The 21,143-nt window shown below is 42.7% G+C and overlaps 2 protein-coding genes across 4 annotated transcripts; one reads left to right on the forward strand and one right to left on the reverse strand.

Moving 5' to 3' along the window:
* The first annotated feature begins 3,419 nt into the window (after positions 1-3,419).
* FANCD2OS (FANCD2 opposite strand) lies at positions 3,420-6,716 on the forward strand. Of its 2 annotated transcripts, none has more exons than XM_082751092.1 (2): positions 3,420-3,709; positions 5,883-6,716. In XM_082751092.1, exons 1-2 carry the CDS (start codon positions 3,652-3,654, stop codon positions 6,425-6,427), a joined length of 603 nt encoding a protein of 200 aa, XP_082607218.1. In that variant the 5' UTR covers positions 3,420-3,651; the 3' UTR covers positions 6,428-6,716. The 2 variants fall into 2 exon arrangements, with proteins under 2 accessions (XP_082607218.1, XP_082607219.1); XM_082751093.1 differs by having other exon boundaries at positions 3,632-3,947.
* Positions 6,717-7,638: 922 nt separating this feature from the next.
* LOC309858393 (Fanconi anemia group D2 protein-like) lies at positions 7,639-20,339 on the reverse strand. 2 transcript variants are annotated; one of them, XM_082751097.1, is made up of 11 exons: positions 20,212-20,339; positions 19,051-19,144; positions 17,162-17,284; positions 16,281-16,374; positions 15,546-15,617; positions 14,588-14,626; positions 13,052-13,126; positions 11,833-11,907; positions 10,713-10,859; positions 9,216-9,296; positions 7,639-8,053 (listed from the first exon to the last, which is right to left on the reverse strand). In XM_082751097.1, the coding sequence occupies exons 1-11, from the start codon at positions 20,261-20,263 to the stop codon at positions 7,979-7,981; spliced, it is 927 nt and encodes a 308-aa protein (XP_082607223.1). In that variant the 5' UTR covers positions 20,264-20,339; the 3' UTR covers positions 7,639-7,978. The 2 variants fall into 2 exon arrangements, with proteins under 2 accessions (XP_082607223.1, XP_082607224.1); XM_082751098.1 differs by lacking the exon at positions 14,588-14,626.
* Positions 20,340-21,143: the final 804 nt, after the last annotated feature.

A 21,143-nucleotide genomic window follows, 5' to 3' on the forward strand; every position in this document is an offset into this window, starting at 1 on the left:
ATCACAGAGAAGTCAGATAAATCTTCTTTTCCTTTAAAGGCAGGGCATCTGAGTTTCAAATCACAAATCTATCAGAGAGGAGTCATTTCACCCCTCTGAGCTTTTTTTCTTCATGTGTAATACAGGGACAACAACATGGATGGATTAGGATTGTTGGGGGAATTCTGTAAGAGAGAATAGATAAAACACTAAGCACAGTGCTGGACTCTTCACAAAGCAGACACTCATGATCAGTTTACATTTTATTTCTATGCTGAAAGCAGAAAATTAAGTACACATATCTATCCAACATTTTTTTTTTCTTTTTCTTTCAAAGCCAGAGAGATCACAGAGAGGGAGAAGCCAACTCGCTGCTGAGCAGAAAGCCTGATGTGGGGCTCTATCTCAGGACCCTGGGATCATGATCTCAGCCAAAAGCAGCTGCTTAACTGATTGAGCCACCCAGTTGCCCCAACATTTTTGTTTTTTGGGGGGGGTTTGTTTGTGTTTTAAAGATTTTTAAAAAGATTTTATTTATTTGACAGAGATCACAAGTAGACAGAGAGGCAGGCAGAGAGAGAGAGGGGGAAGCAGGCTCTCCGCTGAGCAAAGAGCCTGATGTGGGGCTCGATCCTAGGACCCTGAGATCATGACCTGAGCCGAAGGCAGAGGCTCAACCCACTGAGCCACTCAGGAGCCCCAACATTTTGTTTTTTATGATTAATGGTCTTCCACAAGATAAGTCAGGCTCAGCTCTTTTCCTTTTGCTGGACTTCTTATACCTCTGTTCTAGGATCTCCTCTGCAATTCCAAACAACTCAAGGATATGGAGCTGTCCCAGAATGAAGACTATTCCTCTGGACTTCTGGCACTTTCTCCTACATGCTTCAGGAAGCTTGCTATCAGGCAGACCTTCAGTATGGGTTTGCCAGCATAGTAGTTCTTCACTGCAGAAATTGTTTATGATGGGTACAAAGGCAAGCTCTTTGGGAATGTTGCTGGTGCAACAAAGAGTGTTTCTGGGTGGCAGATTGCTTCAGCATAAGAAAACAAGATCCTTGACTTTAGATCTACCATGTGCTTCACAGAACTTGGGGAATCTTGTCAATGGCTCCCCACGTAATAATCAGTGTGGGATCAAATTCTTTCTTTCTTTATTTAAGATTTTTTTTTTTTTAAATTTGACAGAGATCACAGGCAGGCAGAGAGAGAGAGAGGAGGAAGCAGACTCCCCGCAGAGCAGAGCCCGATGCAGGGCTCGATCCCAGGACCCTGAGATCATGACCTGAGCCAAAGGCAGAGGCTTTAACCCACTGAGACACCCAGGCGCCCTGGGAACAAATTCTTGAAGAAATGTGTCAATTGCATTAACAGTGGTCATGTGAATCTTTTTTGCAATCATGTGCACTTGGACCATCATTTATGCAGCTAAGGATATAGCATGTGCACCATGACAATGTTGCTAGCTGCTCTGAAAGAACTGAATCATCTTTTGGCAGAGCAAACATGACCACTGTCGTGGCAATCCCTGAGGAAAGTGCACACAGAATGTTGAGCACTGCATGATACAAAGAAAGTTGATGTTGTAGGTCATCAGTAATGGGTAGTATGGGAGATTCTGGTTTTCCATATCTGTGTGGTAGCCATGGAATTGCAGTATCAGAGCCAGGGGTAATAGCAAATGGTATCTCCAAAAATAGCTCCCTTAAAGCTGGCAGATGGCACAGAGGACTGTGGTACAGATTGTCATAGCAGCACTAAGCCCTCTCTATCCAACCACTTTTAATTATACAATTTTGCTTTTGGGACTTTCATTTAAAAAAAAAACACAACTGTGCAATAAAAACTGTTTGTTTGCTTTTAAAATAACAGTGTCTCTTTTACTCGAGATGAAAATAAAAATAAACTCACTGGAAAACAAAGTTTTGCAATTCAAATCATTTCAGCGTCTTCTAAGACTCATCACTCTGCCCCTTTCCATTTTCTGACTTCGCTTCCAAACTCTCCCCTTCTCCTTCCATAGGGTGCAACACACACACACAGGCACACAGCATCTGACAATTCTCCACAAGTGCCTCAAGACCATCTGGTCTTCCAAATCGGGATCTTTAGCCTGACTCCACCTCCGCGGCCCCAATCTCTCCTGTTCAGCTTCTCCCAAGGAGTCAGACAAACGGTAACAGCTCTTATTTGTTCTGTGCTCTACAGCTGGCAAAGTGCAAGGGCAATTTCTGGGTGTACAAGGTAAGGGTAAGTGAGGCCATTAGTTAATCCTTGCCACAAATACTTCACACTGCCAGGCTGTGGGATAGCCAGGCACAGAGGATGATGAGGGAGCAGAAGTCTGGCTGAAAACAAAGCAAAAGCTGGCACCTTGCACTCCCTCTCCACCCACTCCCCTTGGTAGTATGTGTGACATTCCTCAGGCACCTTTGGCTGCCCTAAAAGAAAAACAAATAGTTAACTTGCAGAGATCACAATCCTGCAAGGCAGGAGTCTCCCTTGGTTTACAAATGTCCTTGAGATTTACAACAAAGAAGTTACCTTATCAATAGCCCAATTTCCAGAGGCACATAACTCAGTTCCTCAAGCCCTAATGTCACCGTCCCCTCCATAAACAAAACTGAAGGAGGCAGAGGTAGAAGGAAAAGTAAATAAAGTTAAATTTCTTCTAAACCCAAATCTCACTAACAAGGACGCTTGATAGCAGGAATGTAACATTCCACCAGGAGACTCCCAATTGTTTTTATGTTAGTGCCTCATTAGAGGGAAAGCGGCCTTGGCTTGATAGTAACCAGGCCTTCAATATCCTGACAGTCTTCTTTACCCCAATAGCTCTTCTGAATACCCCTTTGTCCTCATATACCCAACTCCTATGTATATAACCAGCCACTCCTCACACCCCCGGGGGCAGCAGTCCCGGTTCTCTAATAAACCACCTTTTTGCACCAAAGACGTCTTAAGAATTCTTTCTTAGCAGTTGGCTCTGAACCTCACCCCAATGAACCTACCTAGGTTCAAGAACTTCATGGAGACATACGAAGTCAGTTGGGTAGAGACTCCTCCCTCCAGCCTTCCAAGGAAATTGTTTGCAGTGATGCTTAGGAAGTTCTCAAATCACTCACTATGGTGAAATGGTCAGGCTTTCAGCTTTGTGAGAAGAGGACGGCATTGTCTTTTTTGAGGTTTAACAGGAGGCAGAAAAAGATCTTTGGTTAGTCAAGGGAAGACAGGTGTTTTTCTTCTTGCTCTTGAAAAGCCAGCATTTATAAATTGTCTCCTTTCGCTGGGATCATTCCAATGCAGCAATGAAACCTTTGAGCCTGAATAATCCCTGAGCATTGTTTAGAGTCAAGACTAACTAAAAGTCTGGGTACTTTCAAGTAGGTCCCTGACACCCTTTGAAGTGGACGTGCCCGCCCGCCGGGACTCCTCAAAAGCACACAGGTGTAGCGGGGTGAGGAGGGGGCGGCAGAACGAAGAGGAAGGGATTTCAATCCGCACGCCTGAAGGTGTAGGCCTGGACCCGGCGTTGCAAGGAGGTGGGGGTGGGGAATTCGGCCCGGAAGCCTGTCAGCAGGGCGCATCGAGCCCCCACCCCCGCGGCGGCCCGGCCTCCTCCCGCGGACCTGGGTCACAAAGGCGGTTGCCAGGCGCCGGGTGGAGAGAAAGATGCGGCTGGGAAACAGCGGCCGCCACTCGGGAGCGTGCGGCCCACCGAGTTCAGCAGGTGAGCCCCCGGCCCGGATGGTGGGACCGGGCCCGGGCTCCCACCGCCACCTCCGCCTCGGGCCAGAGCTGTCTGGCCCCCACCCCCGGTTAGGGACCCCCGGGGGACAAGCCCCTTCTTCCCGCTGGGAGGGGGAGTCTCCCCACTCCAGGCAGCTCCAGCCTCTCTGGATCAGGATCGCAGTTCACAATTCACGAGGACCTCAGCTGCATTTGGACGCTTACGTCCCCTTTCCCAGGTGGGGAAATCGAGGGACTCGGTTTCTTGGAACGGGAGGACCGTATGAAAGGGAAGACTTTTTGGCCAGGAGTACAAGGTGTTCCCTATTTGGGAACTATTAAAGCAGCCTGAAGACTTCCAAGGTTCAAACCCTCTTGGAGTAGAGGACAGTGATTTCCGGGTAGTGGGAGAAGAGGGGCGAATCGTCTTTATTTTAACTTTAGGTGGAAGTGGCTTAAAGGTCTGGGGTCAGAAGCCCTCTCTCATCCCCAGGTTGGCTCTGTCCAGTAGTTAAGGCGGGATCTTTGATAAAAAGCCTTTTGCCTCTGGCCCTATTTGCTCTTAGGAGGGGAGTCAGGAAAAGGATCCCGGGATTAAATAATCTTTTTGGTCATATACTGAGAAATTAACACCCTTCACACACCACCTTGCTGAGGTGCTGTACCAGAGGAGCCCTGATCTTGGAAGTATTCTCAGGGTGATGATATCAAGCATCAGAAGACTTTCATAGTCTGCTTGTAATAGATAACCATCCCCTCATTGTCAGTTTCTCATCCTAAAGCAGTCCAGATATTTGAACACAGTAATTGAAGGAGTGTAGAGATAAGGAGAGACATAACAGTTGAAAGAAAACAATAAATCTCCTTTATACTAACCACTGTCAGGGACAAGTCTTCTGGTTTGATATGACATCAACTCTTTTTTAAAAATGAACTTTATTGTTTTACTGTGGTGGAGGAGTCAACTTTTCACAGCATTTCCTGGGCAATTACTGGATGGGATGGGATCAGATCTGCTGCTGTTAACCTTTTGTGGGAGAAGAGCGAAGGGGCAGAGAAATATACTTGGCTGGAAAGAAAAGGGAACTGCTATGCCCCTTAACATAATACGTAGGTGTTCAAAAAACGTTAGCTTCTTCTGAATTCAGTAAAACCTTTTATCTGTTGGCAATTTTAAAGTAGAATGATGGAAAATCCAAATTCTACTTAAATAAATTTTTAGTTAGAAACATCATCCCAGCCTTTTGCTTTTTCTTCAAAGGGGGTAAGAACCAGGATCTTAACCACTAGTTCTCCCATAACAAATGAAAAACAAGACAAAACACACCTAGGAGAAGTAGGAAAATCTTTAAGACCATCCTTTGGAAACTTTTCTTCCTCCTAGTCTGGTATAATTCCTCTGAGGTAGTACATAAGTAGTTCAGGGCCCTGAGAGAGCTGTTGCCCCTGTGTCAGACAACGGGTTTTTAGGGCCAAGAGGCGACTGTCTCCATAATTAATAACGAAACCTAAGTTCCTTAAAAGGAATGGCATAAGTTCTCAAACTGTGAGTGCATCAGAATCCCCTGGAGGGTTTGTTTAAATGCAGATTGCAAGCTCTACCCCCAGTTTCTGATTCTGTAGGTCTGAGGTAGGGCCCAAGAACATGCATTTCTACATTTCCATATGATACTGAAGCTGCTAGTGCCAGGATCACATTTTGAGGACCACTGGTATAAAGTACCAGGAATTAGAGTCACAATATTTGGCAAGACATGGCTTTTCTGAGCTTCTAGCCACAAATAATATCTCATCATGAAGTGCCAGCAGCCTCTGCCACCTCAGAGGTGTAGATTCTATCTTTAGTAGTTATCAACACAGCATATGTCCTATTAGTGAACTGGATGGGACAAATCCATTTCCTCACCTGTAAAATAGGTTAAAACCTAACTTCAGAGGCTTGTGATTAGATTCAATAAAGTTTCAGTACACATAGCAGTTGCCAGATTCAATACTTGTTACCAACCACTAATGCCCTTTATCGAATTACTAGTGCCCTTAACATCTATTGGAATCTGTTAATGAGAACTACAAAGTAAGTTAAAGTCAATAATGAAACAAATGAGAATTTAAATGGCCGTGCCCTCACCAAAACCATGCTAGGGAAATTCCATGTTCTGATTCCTCTTCTTTAGGACTGTCAATGGCAGGATACCAGCTCTGGTCACCATGGACCCCACTGGATGAGAGCTTCCAATGGCTGCGGCACACAACACCTACACCTTCTTCAAAGCATCCCTTTAGGGCTTCCCCCTGCTTCCCACATACCCCTTCTGACCTTGAAGTGCAGTTGTGCTTTCAAGAGGTCACTCTAGTTCTAGACAGCCCATTTCTGGAGCCTGGAGTAAGTCCCAAGTTGCCCTGCCACACATCAGAGCTCCGAACCATGAACAACAAGAAAGGGCTGGTCAGGAAGCCCCAGCCTGTCCGTCTCAGTGGAGTGGATTCCGTGTTCGGCAGGGTCATCACAGCTCAGCCACCAAAATGGACTGGGACCTTCAGAGTTTCAGATAAATCAGCCTTTTGCAAAATCATCAGCCGGGAGAACCAGTGGCCTACTGGACTTAAGGAACCTCAGATTCAGATGACAGTGACCATGTGCAAACAGATGCTGCGCTCTATCCTCTTACTGTATGCAACATACAAGAAGTGCACCTTTGCCTTGCAACACTCCAAGTAAAGGGTTCCCATCTGATTCCTCTTCCTCATATCATGTCCTATGCTACGTGCCTGAAGCTTACAGAAACCTGTCCATGTAAAGGAAATTGACATCACTCGAGCCATCTTGCTTTTCTGTCAAGCAGTGACAATTCAGGAACTCCTATGCCACCCCCCCCCCACCCCGCCCAAAGGCCAGTGACAGAGCAAAGGAGAACATTTCCACTGTAAAGCTGAACAACATTTAAAAGAGAGTCAAACTAGTGTTGACATGTACATGTGAGAAAGAACCATTAAACCATATAAACCAATGAGCCTAGTGTGAACTCACTTGAACATCGAAGACCACAATGAGATGGGGAAACAAAGGGTGTCAAGGAAGGAGATTATGGCTTTCCATGTACATGAGGATGAAGGGGTCAAAAATATACAGACAGGTCAAGGATTAAATAATAAAAAACAAAGCAAATGATCTCCCCCACCAAATCAACAACCAAAACCCCTAACCAACCACATCCTAGTAACACTGGAGTACAAAAGTGGGTAGTAATATTAGCAAATATTAAAGAATATTTATAGCCTGGTAAGAAAGAACTTGGAAGCAGCAATGAAACTGGGCTTTCTGGCAGAACACAAGAGAGCTCCACATTTTAGCACTGTTCTAACAAATCTATAGGTGTAACTCAGAATAATGTGGAAATAAACATATATACAAAGTCAACACAAGTTTGATGGTGACTTTTCCCTTTTTATCTTACATCTACATGACCAAAAAAAAATTTTTTTTTTTAAGATTTTATTTATTTATTTGACAGAGAGAGATCACAAGCAGGTAGAGAGGCACGCAGAGAGAGAGGAGGAGGAAGCAGGCTCCCTACTGAGCAGAGAGCCTGATGCGGGGCTCGATCCCAGGACCCTGAGATCATGACCTGAGCCGAAGGCAGCGGCTTAACCACTGAGCCACCCAGGCGCCCCGACCAAAAAAATTTTTTAAAGCAGCCAGAATTATCCTTTTGGACTTTCTTTGGGCATTGACCAGAAATTTGTCATTCCTTCAAAAATATCACAAAGATCTTATCTCAAATAAAGATGATCTTTAGAACAGGAAACATGATTTTAATTGGTAGAACTGATGTGTTGGCACCAGGTCCCATTACTTCTCTGCACAAATCCTAGCTGAATTCCATGTAATTCCTGATTGATGAAGAAAATTCAGAAAGAGGAATGAGGTAGTTGAGGCAGAACTTAAAACAGAATTTATTTGTAAAACTGGTACAATCCTAAATTCTAAGTTTCAAAACTAGCTCTCAAAGACCAGAATCGTGAGTATTCCACAGCAAAGCACCACCACATTTGCCCAGACAGGTAAGTAATGCTACAGTGGAATCCTGAGCCAGGGTCTCTGATGATGTTAGATGACCTATGAAATTCACAATTAAGGTGATTCAGTAAAGCCCACTCTTGTAATGACAGAACAGGATGCTTCCAGTAAGGAAGATAGATACCAGATTTCAAACTCTGAATACAAAAGAGTCTAGCAGAGATGGAGAACAGGCATCCATCTCTCTGCAGTCTAATCGGAGTCACCATCACTCTCCTCACTGTCTTGCTCCTTTTCTCCATCACTTACTTCATCTTCTTCACCATCCTAAGGGGCAAAGGATAATTAGATATTTTAGGTCATCTAGGTGTCCCCATATATTACAATACTGCTCCCACAGGATTTATAACTGTACTGTATCACTGTTAAAACCAATGATAGCTGTTAAGCCACTCATTTTTTCTAAAAAGAACTGAAACGTGCCCATTTTTCTTGTATCATGACCATGGAGGGAGGTCACTGTGATACTGACCTATAACATTCTGCAACTGAACCAAATTCACATGATTTTTAAATAAGCCATTGTCTTCCACTCAATACAGAATGAAATGTTTGCTAAATTAAGAATTCTGGTATATCTCAATAAGGAATTTAGCATAAAATCCTTTGGTTTGCAACTCTAACCTGGGAGGTTTGCTTACCAGAGTACCATCTGCTTCAAAAATTTTTAATGAGAACAAGGTAGAGGTATACTATATAAATAATAAAAGTATTTTTCATGCTAAATGATCTTTCTGCATTAGCCTCAAACTGCATTATAGAGAGGCTTCACAGCAGGGGTTCTTAAATATGAGCTTCTTGTTGTCCAAAACCCATGTAAATTTAAAGAGAATTTTTAAAACATAATACATTTTCCTACAGCTTGCTTCAAAGTCTTGAAAGTGGCCCAGAAAAGAACAAGGACCCTTACTCTTACTATAGTCCCCAGTGAATGCAGCTTTTGATTCTATGCTTTCACCAAATGCATTTATATTTCTATTTTATGTATTCAAACCACATATTTAAATGTTTTAACTTATTCTCAGTACTCAGAGAACATTCAACCTTTTCTCCCCTCTAAAATTTATTTCAGATATGAATTTAATATGAATAACGAAAGGGAATTTTTAACTCTGTAACATATGCCACAACTTGAGATACTCTTCTGGCCCCCAAAGAATTCATATAAAAACAGAAGTTTTTCTGGAGAGAATGGAGATGGGCACAGAAGTCTTTGATTATAAACATAAGTAGGGAGGGGTGCCTGGCTGGCTCAGCTGGAAGGACAGGTAACTTTTGATCTCAGTTCAAGCCCCAGGTACAGTGTAGAGATAACTAAAATAAATAAGTAAACTTAAATAAAAAATTAGCAGTAAAAGTTCTATACTTTCTACTGACTTAGAATAAGTAACAAAATGCAACAAGCCACTGCACACTTATGCAGAGATACCTCCGTTGCTTTGCTCTTGGAGACCTGGGATGCTGTATCATCCTCACTTTCCTCGGAGTTCTGGGACATAATCTCTTCACCCTAAATGTGAATGGGCCAAGACAAATGGTGGTTATAATTATCATATTTGGGGTCTCAAGAGGAGAAAGGCTTAGTTTACAGGCAATGGGAAAGATAATATTCTAGGCATTCTACATGGTCAAACACAGACATCAACCTGTGATCTAGCACCTAGAGAAGTGATAATCAACCCAAGGTTTCTGAGATATGTGTGGGACTAATATAATATGTAGTTTTGCAACTAGTCCACTGTTGTATTCTAGTATCATAATAGTATCATACAAGGCCTGGGTATATTGGTGACTCTTTCAGTAAATGTTGAGTACTGTTGAGATTTCCCAAAGACCTTAAAGTACATGACCACCAATACACCAACTACAAATGGCCATGTTGAGGCTGAAAGATATTATACAAAGTGGTTTAAGAACATCAGCTTTGTATCATTTCTGTTTGGACTCAAACCCTGGCACTTCTCACTTATTGCTGAATGACTTTAGGTAAGTTACTTAACACCTTTAAGGTTTATTTTTCTCATGGAAACAACAGTATTGTTTTATTACAGTACTTTGTTTAATAGTATTGTGGAAATAATATCTCATAGAGCAAATGTGAAGAAAGGAAACTAAGTCTCCAGGGTGCTATTCCTTTCATATATAAGATTATAAGCCCCTCAGCTATTATAAACATGAATGAGAAGGGCTTGGATTCTATATGAAAATTGCTAAAACTCAGGGCGCCTGGGTGGCTCAGTCGTTAAGCATCTGCCTTCAGCTCAGGTCACAATCTCAGGGTCCTGGGATTGAGCCCCACATCAGACTCCCTACTCACTGGGAAGTCTGCTTCTCCTTCTCCCTCTCTCTGCCTGCTACTCCCCCTGCTTGTGTGCTTTCTATCTCTTTAAAATAAATAAAAAAATATTTTAAAAAAAGAAAAGAAAATTGCTAAAACTCCAAAGCAGTATTCTAAGCCATAGAAGATTTTAGCCAGACAGTTCAAGGACCTTAGAAATGTTTATTTGTTAAAATTAGGCAGAGAATAATTTCAGAAATAAGACAGAGTGTTTCAGAAAAAGACCCAAAATAATTTTTTAAAAAGTCTGTCCACATAAACAAATGTTATTATGAATCTACCCTCAGTAGTACTTACAGCAGGAGCCCACTCTGGCCAAGGAGAGAGGTTTTATTGATCTGCCTCTTCTATCTCTGAGGCCTTGTTGTTATAGTGGTATAGCTAGGAGGAGGGGTAGAACCCATGACTAAGACCAGAAGCATGACTAAGACCCATGACTAAGACCTAATTTTAAGAGCTAAATGGCCACAGCCTTAAGAGAAAGGCAGTCTTTTAGAGAGAACAAGGCTTAGCTGACCTCCTTGACATACTTCTGATGCTCTCACAGAGAGTGGGAATAGATGATCTTGGGCTGGGCCCTAGGCTTACCTGCAAGTCCCGATTTTTGAGGTTGCCCAGCCAGAAAGCCTCCCTGCAATTGTTGAAGATAAGCATGGCTTTCACTCTGCAAACTAAAAGCTCCAAGGTCTTTTTGAGCAAGGGCACATGTTTGGTGAGTTTCGTGTCCTGGTGAATCTAAATGGAAACAAATGCACCAACTCATCTGGATTTATCATTATGCTTTCACATTCCTATATAGAAACTTCTGAGTTCCCTGATATCCTGAACACTGAATAAGAGCATAAGTCCTCCCAGTATAGGCCTGAGACATGTTCCATTAAATAGTAGTTTGGCAGAATACTCTGAAGAGAATGGAAGCTCTCCTTCAAGATAAAAGAGTCTAGAGAACATATGACCAACACTTTAGGTCCTTCATAACCTCTTCTTGACCAATTATCAATGAATTTACCTAAAATATTCTTGAAAATGTATTATACTGATATTAAACAACAGAGTATCCCTATTTAGCTAGGGGTTCTTAAAATTCCCCTGTTTAGCAATTTCTAAAGTTAGAACTGGGGAGGAAGAGAGCAATAGAAACTGGACTGAGAAAGAATTTGGTTTGCCCATGACTACAGAGCTCTATGGTTCTGTGTTTCTTCAGACAAAAAGTGACAACGGTTCAACTGTAGGCTTTAAGTGGAAAAATCCTCTAATGGTAAAATGTTCTCACAAGAGACAGATGTGTTCCTTGACAAGTAAATAGTACAGCTGAAAAGCTTTGAATATGGCTGGTTTTAGAACCACCTCTTGTCTCTAGCAGAGATTCATCACTTACATAATATTCCTCCCACCCAGAGTACTTTATAGAAGCAACACGTCCACCAACATTCTCTCTCTCACCAAAGAGAAGCTTTAGAGGAAAGAGTGGTACGGAGTTTGAGTCAAACTTTAGATGCAGAAACTGCCCTCTACATGACTGCCCAATTTCAACTAGCAACTAAGGATCTGACCACTCTGAATTAAACTGCCTTTAGACAGATGGTCTCAAAAACAAAGACTAAAGAAGGGTTAAAAAGGAGAAGGAACTGGAGCCTGTAGATCTCCTAATCACACAGCAGATTAAGCCAACAGGTGGGCTGGTGCCATGACCTACTTTCCTTCTTACCTTGGAATGCCCACACAGGTGATGAAGCAGCCTCGTATCCAGCTGGAAGGTTTCCAGTAAGCTCAGAACATCCTCCTACAACCAACCAAATTACAAATGCCATATTAAATGCTCTCATTTCATTTTAGATGCAACCAAGCGCTCCAAAGAGGATAAACTCCATAAGTTCCAAATGTGTATTAGCAATCATCTCAATTTGGCCCTCGAAGCTAGGGCTAACTAGTTATCCCCCCCTTTCTCTTTCTAGATTATGAGAAACCAGCACCAACAAACACTGTGAGACTGTCTTACAAACTTGCTAAATATGTGTAAGAAATCATCACCTTTGTTTCTATCTTTATTTTACTACTATAACCCTGGCCAAAAAAACCTCTCTAGACTACCTATTACAGGAGCGCCTGGTGGCTCAGTCAGTTAAGCATCTGACTTTGGCTCAAGTCATGATCTCAGAGTCCTGGGATCAAGCCCTGCATCAGGCTCCCTGCTCAGTGGGGAGTCTGCTTCTCCCTCTTCATCTCTCCCTGCCACTCCCCCTGCTCGTGCTCTCTCTAATGAATAAATAAAATCTTTAGGGGCACCTGGGTGGCTCATTGGGTTAAGCCTCTGCCTTCAGCTCAGGTCATGATCTCAGGGTCCTGGGATCAAGCCCTGCATCGGGCTTTCTGCTCAGCAGGGAGACTGCCTCCCTCTCTCCCTCTGCCTGCCTTTCTTGCCTACTTGTGATCTCTCTGTCAAATAAATAAAATATTTAAAAAAAAAATCTTAAAAAAAAAAGTCTGCATGTTAAAAAAGACTACCCATTAAAATAGCAAAGAGTTTATGACACAAATGGGATGATTATTATTATTGTTGTTATTATTCCTGAGGGTAGACCTAGATAAGTGCAAAGGAATAAGCAAATGACATGCTGATATGTGAGGTCCTGGGAGTGTAACAAGACAACAAAATCCAGCTAAAAGGAGTGACAACCCTCAGATCCCATATAGAAGTAGAAGGGTGGGTTTAATCAGAGTGTATCTGAAGTTCAGCCTACTTTGGAATATTCAGTCCACTATGGGCATCTCTGGTGATAGGGGAAGTGGACCAAAGGAGCCAGAGTAGAATTGTGGCCCAGAACCTGGGCAAGGGAATTGCCCACACTCCTAGCCTATAAGCCACTATATAGATCTTCTAAGTAACTGTACAGAGCACATCTTTCTTCTATGAGCTCAGTTCTTACCCGGTGTTTTCTAAAACTGAAGTCGAGGAGCGGCATACACTGCTTCAGAAATGCTTCCACAAAGAGGCGCCCATACTGAAGAAGAGGAGAGACAACTGGTGATGACCTCTACTGAGGTCTTTCACATGAAGGGCTCCTACCTCAGGAAGCAGAGCATCACCCAGCCCAGGAGTTTTCTTTTCTTATTTATATATATAAGAAATAAATTGGGAAGAGTCCAAAAGGTTAATTTGGAGAACATAAGCTTAATGCAAAAACTAAATGGGCCTGTTAACTAAACCTCAGAGTTAGGCAGACTTTTCTACCCTAGACAGAGCCAATGGGCAGAGACCTTGCTCACTATAAGAAAGGGGGCATAGAAAACAGGTGGACCAGCTGTCAGAGAACCACTTACTTCCCAAAGGAAAAACTGTGTAGAGCTGAGGAAGCATATAACCAACTGCCAAATTTACTAATCAGGTAAATCACTACCCCTACTCACTCATCTTCTGTACTGGCTCCAGGGTGGAGTAAAGAAGAGAGGAGCCAGGGGTAACAAGACGGGGAGCCATCTACTTGAAGGAACCATAAGGAGATCGAAAGACACATTCTCCTCACAACATACCCTAACTCCTAACCCAACATCAAATCTAGGCCTAATCTGGACTCTCTCCTTGGGAGAGAAGTTGGGAGATTATTGGGATACCAGCTTCCACATTCATGAGACCAGCCATGGGCTTTAAAAAGAGGAATCAGGGGTGCCCGGGTGGCACAGTCAGGTAAGCATCCAAATCTCAAATCTTGATTTCAGTTCAGGTCATGATCTCAGGGTCATGAGCTCGAACCCTGCATCAGGCCCCACACTCAGAGTGGGGTCTAGTTAAAACTCTCTCCCTTTCCCTCTGCCCTTCCGCCCTGCGTGTGTACATGCTCTTTCTCGCTCTCAAATAAATCTTTAAAAATAAATAAAATAGGGGTGCCTGGGTGGCTCAGTGGGTTAAGCCTCTGCCTTCAGCTCAGGTCATGATCTCAGGGTCCTGGGATGGAGCCCTGCATTGGGCTCTCTGCTCGGCGGGGAGCCTGCTTCCCCTGCCCCCGCCTGCCTCTCTTCCTACTTGTGATCTCTCTCTGTCCAATAAATAAATCTTAAAAAAAAATTTTTTTAAATAAACATTTTAAAAATATATAAATAAATAAAATAAAGTAAAATAATAAAAAGAGGAATCACCTACCACTCCTTCCTCCCTCTTGCCTGGGAAGGAATGGCAACGAGTGACTACTGCTCCTGAAGTCAGCTGTCCCGAAGCAACCCCCCATAGTTCTCAGACTCAGACCAAAAGTTTTCAGACTCAGAGGAAAAGTTTTCCCACATTAGTCATCCCACCAGTGTGGGAAAAAAACATATCCACTGTCTTTTTTAAACGACCACCTGTTAACACAGATTCTGAAAATTCTGGCTTGTAGGGCAAAGTATTAAGCAACCCCTTTCAGCTGAGGCCATTTGTAGAAAGATCCACAGAAGAATAGATACTAAAGAGGACCAGGTCAACCTCTCACCTTCAAACATACATGTAGAACAGGACGGCTATCAAATACCTGGAGACACAAAAGATAAGAAACCAAAGCTGAGGTCTGCTCCTTTCAGCACCCCCAGCCTCTTCCCCATTGTGCACAGTACAGCTCTTGGTGTCATAGAGAATTCTAAAATGAAGCAGGCATGTCAACAATTAAATTAATTATGAAACAGAATAAAGTAATCACTATCACTGAGGTTCAAAAAAAAGGAATTAGGGAAGCAAAGAAGAGTAAGAAATTGATTCTAACAGGATATTAAGAAGATGGCATTATAGGGCGCCTGGGTGGCTCAGTTGGTTAAGTGACTGCCTTTGGTTCAGGTCATGATCCTGGGGTCCTGGATCAAGTCCCACACAGGGCTCCCAGCTTAGCGAGGAGTCTGCTTCTCTCTGTGACCTCCTCCCTTCTCATGCTCTCTCTCACTCTCTCGAATAAATAAATAAATAAATAAAACCTTAAAAAAAAGAAAAAAGAAGATGGCATTATAGAAGTCCAAACCTTGATGTGAAGCCTTAAGGAAGATGGATGAGAGGTGGAAAGGAAAGAGAATGATATTCTGAGCTGGGAGAATAGCCTAGCAAAATCATGGATTGGATTAGAGTACACTGTGTGTTTGAGGGATAAAGAAGGCATTCAGGGTTGGAAGAAAGAGTGGGAATGTGCTTGGGTCACAGAGGACCCAAGACAAGGTGAGAGCCATTAAATAGTATTGTGGCACAGACACGGATGGAGAAAGGAAGAGAAGGAAAAAGATACCACCTAGGGATAGAAGGGGTTATCCAGGATGGGCTGAGGGTCAAGGAAAGAAGACAAGTGAGAACAGGTCCCCCAAGGAAGGGAGGGGAAACGAGCAGGGAGAGTCCATTTTGGAAGCCAGGACCCTTCTCGGTTTCTATATTTAGCTGGCGAGGTGGTTCAAGGAGGCTACACACTCACTCACCTTTATTAGGTTGATGAGGATACTGAAGTCTCGAACAGCCATATTCCAGTAGAGGAGCTTCTCCTCATGAATCTGGGGGCAACCAAATATACAGGTACTTCTGAACCAGCCAAGACTTCTCTTACTGTATTTCCACTAATATATGGGTCCTAGATTACATAGCTATTCAAAGATTAATTTAAGCCAATTATTCTCTCAATGAGATGCTACCAGTGTAACCCACAAGATGGTTCTAAGGCCTGCACAGGGTACCTTATAGAGAGTTTCTAAAGAGGACTCCTCGTCAGTAACTGACAAGTAGGAAAAAGCCTCTGCAACATACCTGCTGGTGATTGGATCCCTGTGGCTTCTCTGATCCCTATGCTCTCAGCAGTCTAGCTCAGTCCTGGTTAGCAGGCAGTAGCACAGCATCTTAAATAAGCCTGCTCCCCTCATGCCAGCTCACAAGCAGAAAACTGCTGGGCATGGGAGGCTGCAACCAAAGACATTTTTTCCAGAGCTAGGACTTATGGAGCAATCTGAGCCTTCCCCTGGGCAGTAGCCAGGAAATATAGAGTCCAATCCTCCCTCAAACTGGAACAAAAAGAAATTAAACCAGGAACTCTTTGAAAAAGAATTCTCAATCTCTCTAACTCAAAGGAAGTAGCTTAGAAGAAACTCTGACCCAAGAAATAAAAGATGCAGTGGCTTCCTAGTAACCAGGTCTACCTCTTGTGGTGGGAGTATCTGACCCACCTGTTGTGAGTCTGCTGCGGTGCCAGCCTGAAGACCCTTTACTGTCTTTTCTAGTTCAGCCATCATCACACGGAAGAAAATAACAAAGGTGTGCCTAGAAGACATACACGTTTATACAATGATGACTGGTTAGAAAGAACTTCCAAGAAAGTCAAGAAACTAGAAGTCATTTCCTTCTCCACCTCTCAGAATTCCCTTTCATTAGGGTCCACTGTTAAAGGGTGGGGGAGTGGAAAGGATTCATAAAGGAGCCCAAGAAAATGACCTGTCAAACAATGGAATTAACTTTATGAGGGGAGACCATGTAGTGACATGGGAGAGCTGTGAGGTGGCAGTAAGAAGATCCAAGTTCAAGTTCCTAATTCCATACTTACTGTCTGTGTAAGTCTGAGTAAGTTCCCCTCTAATGCTCATTTTCCTCATGAGTACAACAGAGATAATGACACCCACCTCACAGAATCACTCAAAGGGTTCAATAACATGGGGAATGTTGAAGGTACTTTATAGACTTTGTATGAGACAAAACCCACTGAGATGTGCGTGACCAGATACAACCATTACTTTATCCCAAGACGGTTACAATAATAGTCTCACTTCGAAAGGATGAAAATATTAACGTGAAATGTTTGGTGACTAAATCTTCTTTGTCTTTGAAGACTCTACTGAAAATTCAAGCCTCACTAAGGTCCTTTCACATGGGCTGGCTGAGAGCCCCTTAAAAAGAATGCACAGAAGACATTCTATGTGTTGAAGGAATGACTGTCTCTACCATCTGCATCAGAATTCGATGAAGGGTGAGGTAGTTATTTGGAAACTACATATATTGGACAATATGATTCTATTCTAATTAGGGGAAAAACTGGAGGAGAGAACTCCCTTACCTGTTCAGGGTAGGGAATGTGGAAGAAGATGCATCTTTAGGAGAATTGATCAGTTCTGGGACACCAATTCCAGCAATCTCCTCTATGGCCTTCAGAACACTGTTTGTATGCTGCAGGTAAATGCTGCATTGAGAGCCACAGGAATATAAATACATGTTACAGAATTCCAAAATCAAGAATTCTTTCTTGACATATTACCAAGTACTTTGCTTTATCTATCTATTTATTATTTTAAAGATTTTATTTATTTAGAGAGAGCATGTGTAGGTGTGTCCATGCAAGCAGGAGGAGCAGCAGGAGAGAGAGAAGAGAATCCCAAGCAGACTCTGCACTTAGCATGGAGCCTGACACGGGACTCAGTCTCATTACCCTGAGATCACGACCTGAGCTGAAATAATGAGTTGGTCGCTTAACCACCCGAGCCACCCAGTTTCCTTAGGCTTTAGCTTTAAAAAAACTACTAGCGTTTATTTTAAAAATTTTTAAAAAAGATTTTATATATTTGAGAGAGACAGAGAGAGAGAGAGCATGAGCAGGGGAAGGGGCAGAGGGAGAGCCACCCAGGTGCCCCTATTGCAATTTATTTTTAATAAAATGAAGATTCCAGGTAATTATCAGGAGGTAAAGGAAATGATGTTTCTTTTTCTTTTTTTTTTTTTTTTAAGATTTCATTTATTTATGAGAGAGAGCAAGCACAGGCAGACAGAGTGGAAGGCAGAGTCAGAGGGAGAAGCAGGCTCCCCGCGGAGCAAGGAGCCCGATGTGGGACTCGATCCCAGGACGCTGGGATCATGACCTGAGCCGAAGGCAGCTGCTTAACCAACTGAGCCACCCAGGCGTCCCGGAAATGATGTTTCAATTGAATATATAGTTTGACACTTTGGAAGTGATGGATGAGTCTTGGATATATAGTAGGTAACAAATAATTACATAACTCTAACAAGGCAAAACACAACAGCAGACTCCTCCACTTCCTCCAGCTAGTCAGGAACTAACTGACAGTATAAAATAAAACCAGTGGGGCTCCTGGGTGGCTCAGGTGGTCAAGCGTCTGCCTTCGGCTCCAGTCATAATCCTGGGGTCCTGGGATCTAGTCCCACATCAGGCTCCCTGCTCAGTGGGAAGTCTGCTTCTCCCTCTCCCTCTGTTTTTCCCCCTTCTTGTGTTCTGTCAAATAAGTAAAATTTTAAAAAATAAAATAAAATAAAATAGAACCAGAGGGTCTATGATCCACATATTACAAATTCTGTTAATTTATTAATTTATTCCGGGGCACCTGGGTGGCTCAGTGGGTTAAAGCCTCTGCCTTCGGCTCAGGTCATGATCCCAGTGTCCTGGGATTGAGCCCTGCGTCAGGCTCTCTGCTCAGCCTGCTTCCCTTCCTCTCTCTGCCTGCCTCTCGGCCTACTTGTGATCTCTCTCTGTCAAATAAATAAATAAAATCTTTAAACATTTTTTTATTAATTTATTCCATTTTTCTACTCAAGTATAATTAACATACCACATTATATTAGTTTCAGGTGTATAGCATGATACAACTTTTGTTTATTTCAAACCTACTTCTTTGTTTCCAAGTTCCCCTTAACCATAGCAATTTCTCAGTCTTTGACCATGTGAGAGATCCCAACAGTGGCAAAATGGACTATTTGGGGGGCGCCTGGGTGGCTCAGTGGGTTAATGCCTCTGCCTTCGGCTCAGGTCATGATCTCAGGGTCCTGAAATCGAGCCCCGCATCGGGCTCTCTGCTCAGCAGGGAGCCTGCTTCCCTCTCTCTCTCTTTGCCTGCCTCTCTGCTTCCTTGTGATTTGTCTGTCAAATAAATAAATAAATAAAATCTTAAAAAAAAAAAATGGACTATTTGGTTCATGGAAAGAAACTGAGCCTCTCACCTGAGCAAAGTATGGAGCTGTTCAGTAGGGATGCTATTCTTCTCTTTCTCCCCACTTGGCCACACCCGACAGAGGAACTGTTTGGCCAATGAAGCTGTTGAGAAATAAGACAAATACCTCTCATGCATGGAAAATTGACTATACTCTTGTTTTTCAGGTTCTCGGGGGATGATTAATGAGCAAAAGGATTTTTTTTTTATATTTACTCTGAAGTTCCTAGTCTGACAATTTGAAAAAACCTATCACGGGTTCCTGCTCTACTGGTTCCCTCTACCAGAAATAAATGCGTTTGTCTAGGACACAATGCATCCTACAATCTCACCCTGTCCTAACAAACACACAAACATGAACTGAACAGACACACACTGCTGGGCATTAGGAAAACCAATCTTGTTCCTCCTGGGCAGATCAATAAGCCATGCTCATCTTAAAGAGTCATACCAAACTCTCCCCTTTTAATCAACAGGAAATAATAAAAGGTTTGTTTTGCATTTTCTTCTTGCTTTCTGTGTGTGCTGTCAATTAGGATATATAATTAGTCAGTTGCATTCAAAGAGCTATGACAAAAAGTAGTTAAAGAAAAAGATCAGAAGGGGTGCGTAGGTGGCTCAGTCGGTTAAGCATCTGCCTTCAGCTCAGGTCGTGATCCCAGGGTCCTGGGATTGAGCCCTGCATTGGGCTCTCCTTCTCCTCCAAGTTCACACTCTATCCCCCATCTCTGTCTCTCTCTCAAATAAATAAAATACTTTAAGAAAAAAGAAAAAGATCAGGAACTGGGCCCAACCTTTCTTAATCAAATCTTTCTTAATCAAATCTTGATTTCTCCTTTCTCCCATTTTATTAACCTAGCAGTTTGTGTCTCTTTTTGTCAAATGTCTCAGATAATTTATGAAAAAGGACATGAATTAACAGAAGCCAAACAGAAAATTAGCTAGACCAGTGAACTAACCAAACTCAGACTAAGCAGTATCAGCAGAGATCAGTCATAGCTCCTTTTTGGGAAAATGTCCTTTTGATATGGCAAAAGGGCACATCCACAGTTATGGGGGGTTTTACATATAAAATATACAAGGTCCTAGGAAGCCCTAATTTTATAAGCTTGAGTTAGTTATTAATCCTATTCATGAAGAAAAAATTAAAAAGAGGATCTGGGCCCATCACCAATTTTTTCTTTGTTCTGAGCAGGAGCTGTAGATTTCTCCAAAATGACCATCAGAAGTCTGATGAGATAAAGAGCACACTGGAAACTTGGAATGCTGTGAGAGAAATTCTGCAAGTAATTGAAGCTCTGTCTGTAAAGGAGACAAGAAAGAAGAGAAAAAAATAAAGATATGACAAGTATTATAGATATGTGTAAATACATGAGTTGTCTAAGTTCACTTGTGTATTTATTGGTCTAACCAGAATTCTCCACATTTTCAGGTGTTTTTTTGTGGCCACCTTCTATCAAGACCATGATAGACACTGTAGCCTTGTATGACGAAAGCCAGGGCAGAACAGAGCCCAGGGTCTGGAATGCTGGCCTGAAAGGGGTCATGAACACCAAGATACCCAAAGAAGAGTTTACACCATGCTTACACAAGCAACCCTGGACAAATTATTTGCTCTTAAAGCCTAAGGCAACACAATGAGAATAAAGTTTAAATTCTAGGTTTATAGGGACAAGTGAAAGGAAACTATAAGACAGAGAAAGCAGAGCTTTTAATAAGTGTACCACATATGGTCAGCTTTCAATGCACTGAAATAATGGGAGATAGGGAGTCAAAATTAATCCAGAACTGTAGCTAAAATAAAACTAGAGTGTACCCCCCTGATTGACTGTGGGAAGGAGGTCAAACAAATTTAAAAGCACTTTATCTAAAAAGAAATAAGGTCCTGCCCTATAGGCAGGGATGATAAGCATTAACTGCAGACCCAGAGATAGTGATGAGAAGGAGAAAGAAAGATGAAATTACTCTGGTTGAAGCTGGGACAGGAGGCTGGAAGCTATGCCTCTTAGATTTCCTTCTCACCTCCCTCTTCCACTGCCTTGCCCTCAGCCTAGGCTCCTCTTCTTTTAAGATGGGGAGGAAATCAGTGGTAACTACTGCTAC

The sequence above is a fragment of the Mustela nivalis genome (genome assembly GCF_964662115.1).
Source record: "Mustela nivalis genome assembly, contig: HAP1_SCAFFOLD_2301, whole genome shotgun sequence".
NCBI lineage: Eukaryota > Metazoa > Chordata > Mammalia > Carnivora > Mustelidae > Mustela > Mustela nivalis.

Excerpts from the sequence above, each read along its gene's own strand:
- FANCD2OS (XM_082751092.1), top strand. The coding sequence starts at position 3,652 with ATGCGGCTGGGAAACAGCGGCCGCCACTCGGGAGCGTGCGGCCCACCG. Across the intron at positions 3,710-5,882 it reads CGGCCCACCGAGTTCAGCAG|GACTGTCAATGGCAGGATAC; the intron begins GTGAGCCCCCGG and ends CCTCTTCTTTAG.
- LOC309858393 (XM_082751097.1), bottom strand. The coding sequence starts at position 20,263 with ATGGTCATTTTGGAGAAATCTACAGCTCCTGCTCAGAACAAAGAAAAA. Across the intron at positions 11,908-13,051 it reads TCAGTTTTAGAAAACACCGG|GAGGATGTTCTGAGCTTACT; the intron begins GTAAGAACTGAG and ends GGTTGGTTGTAG. Across the intron at positions 8,054-9,215 it reads CCAAGAGCAAAGCAACGGAG|GATGGTGAAGAAGATGAAGT; the intron begins GTATCTCTGCAT and ends TTTGCCCCTTAG.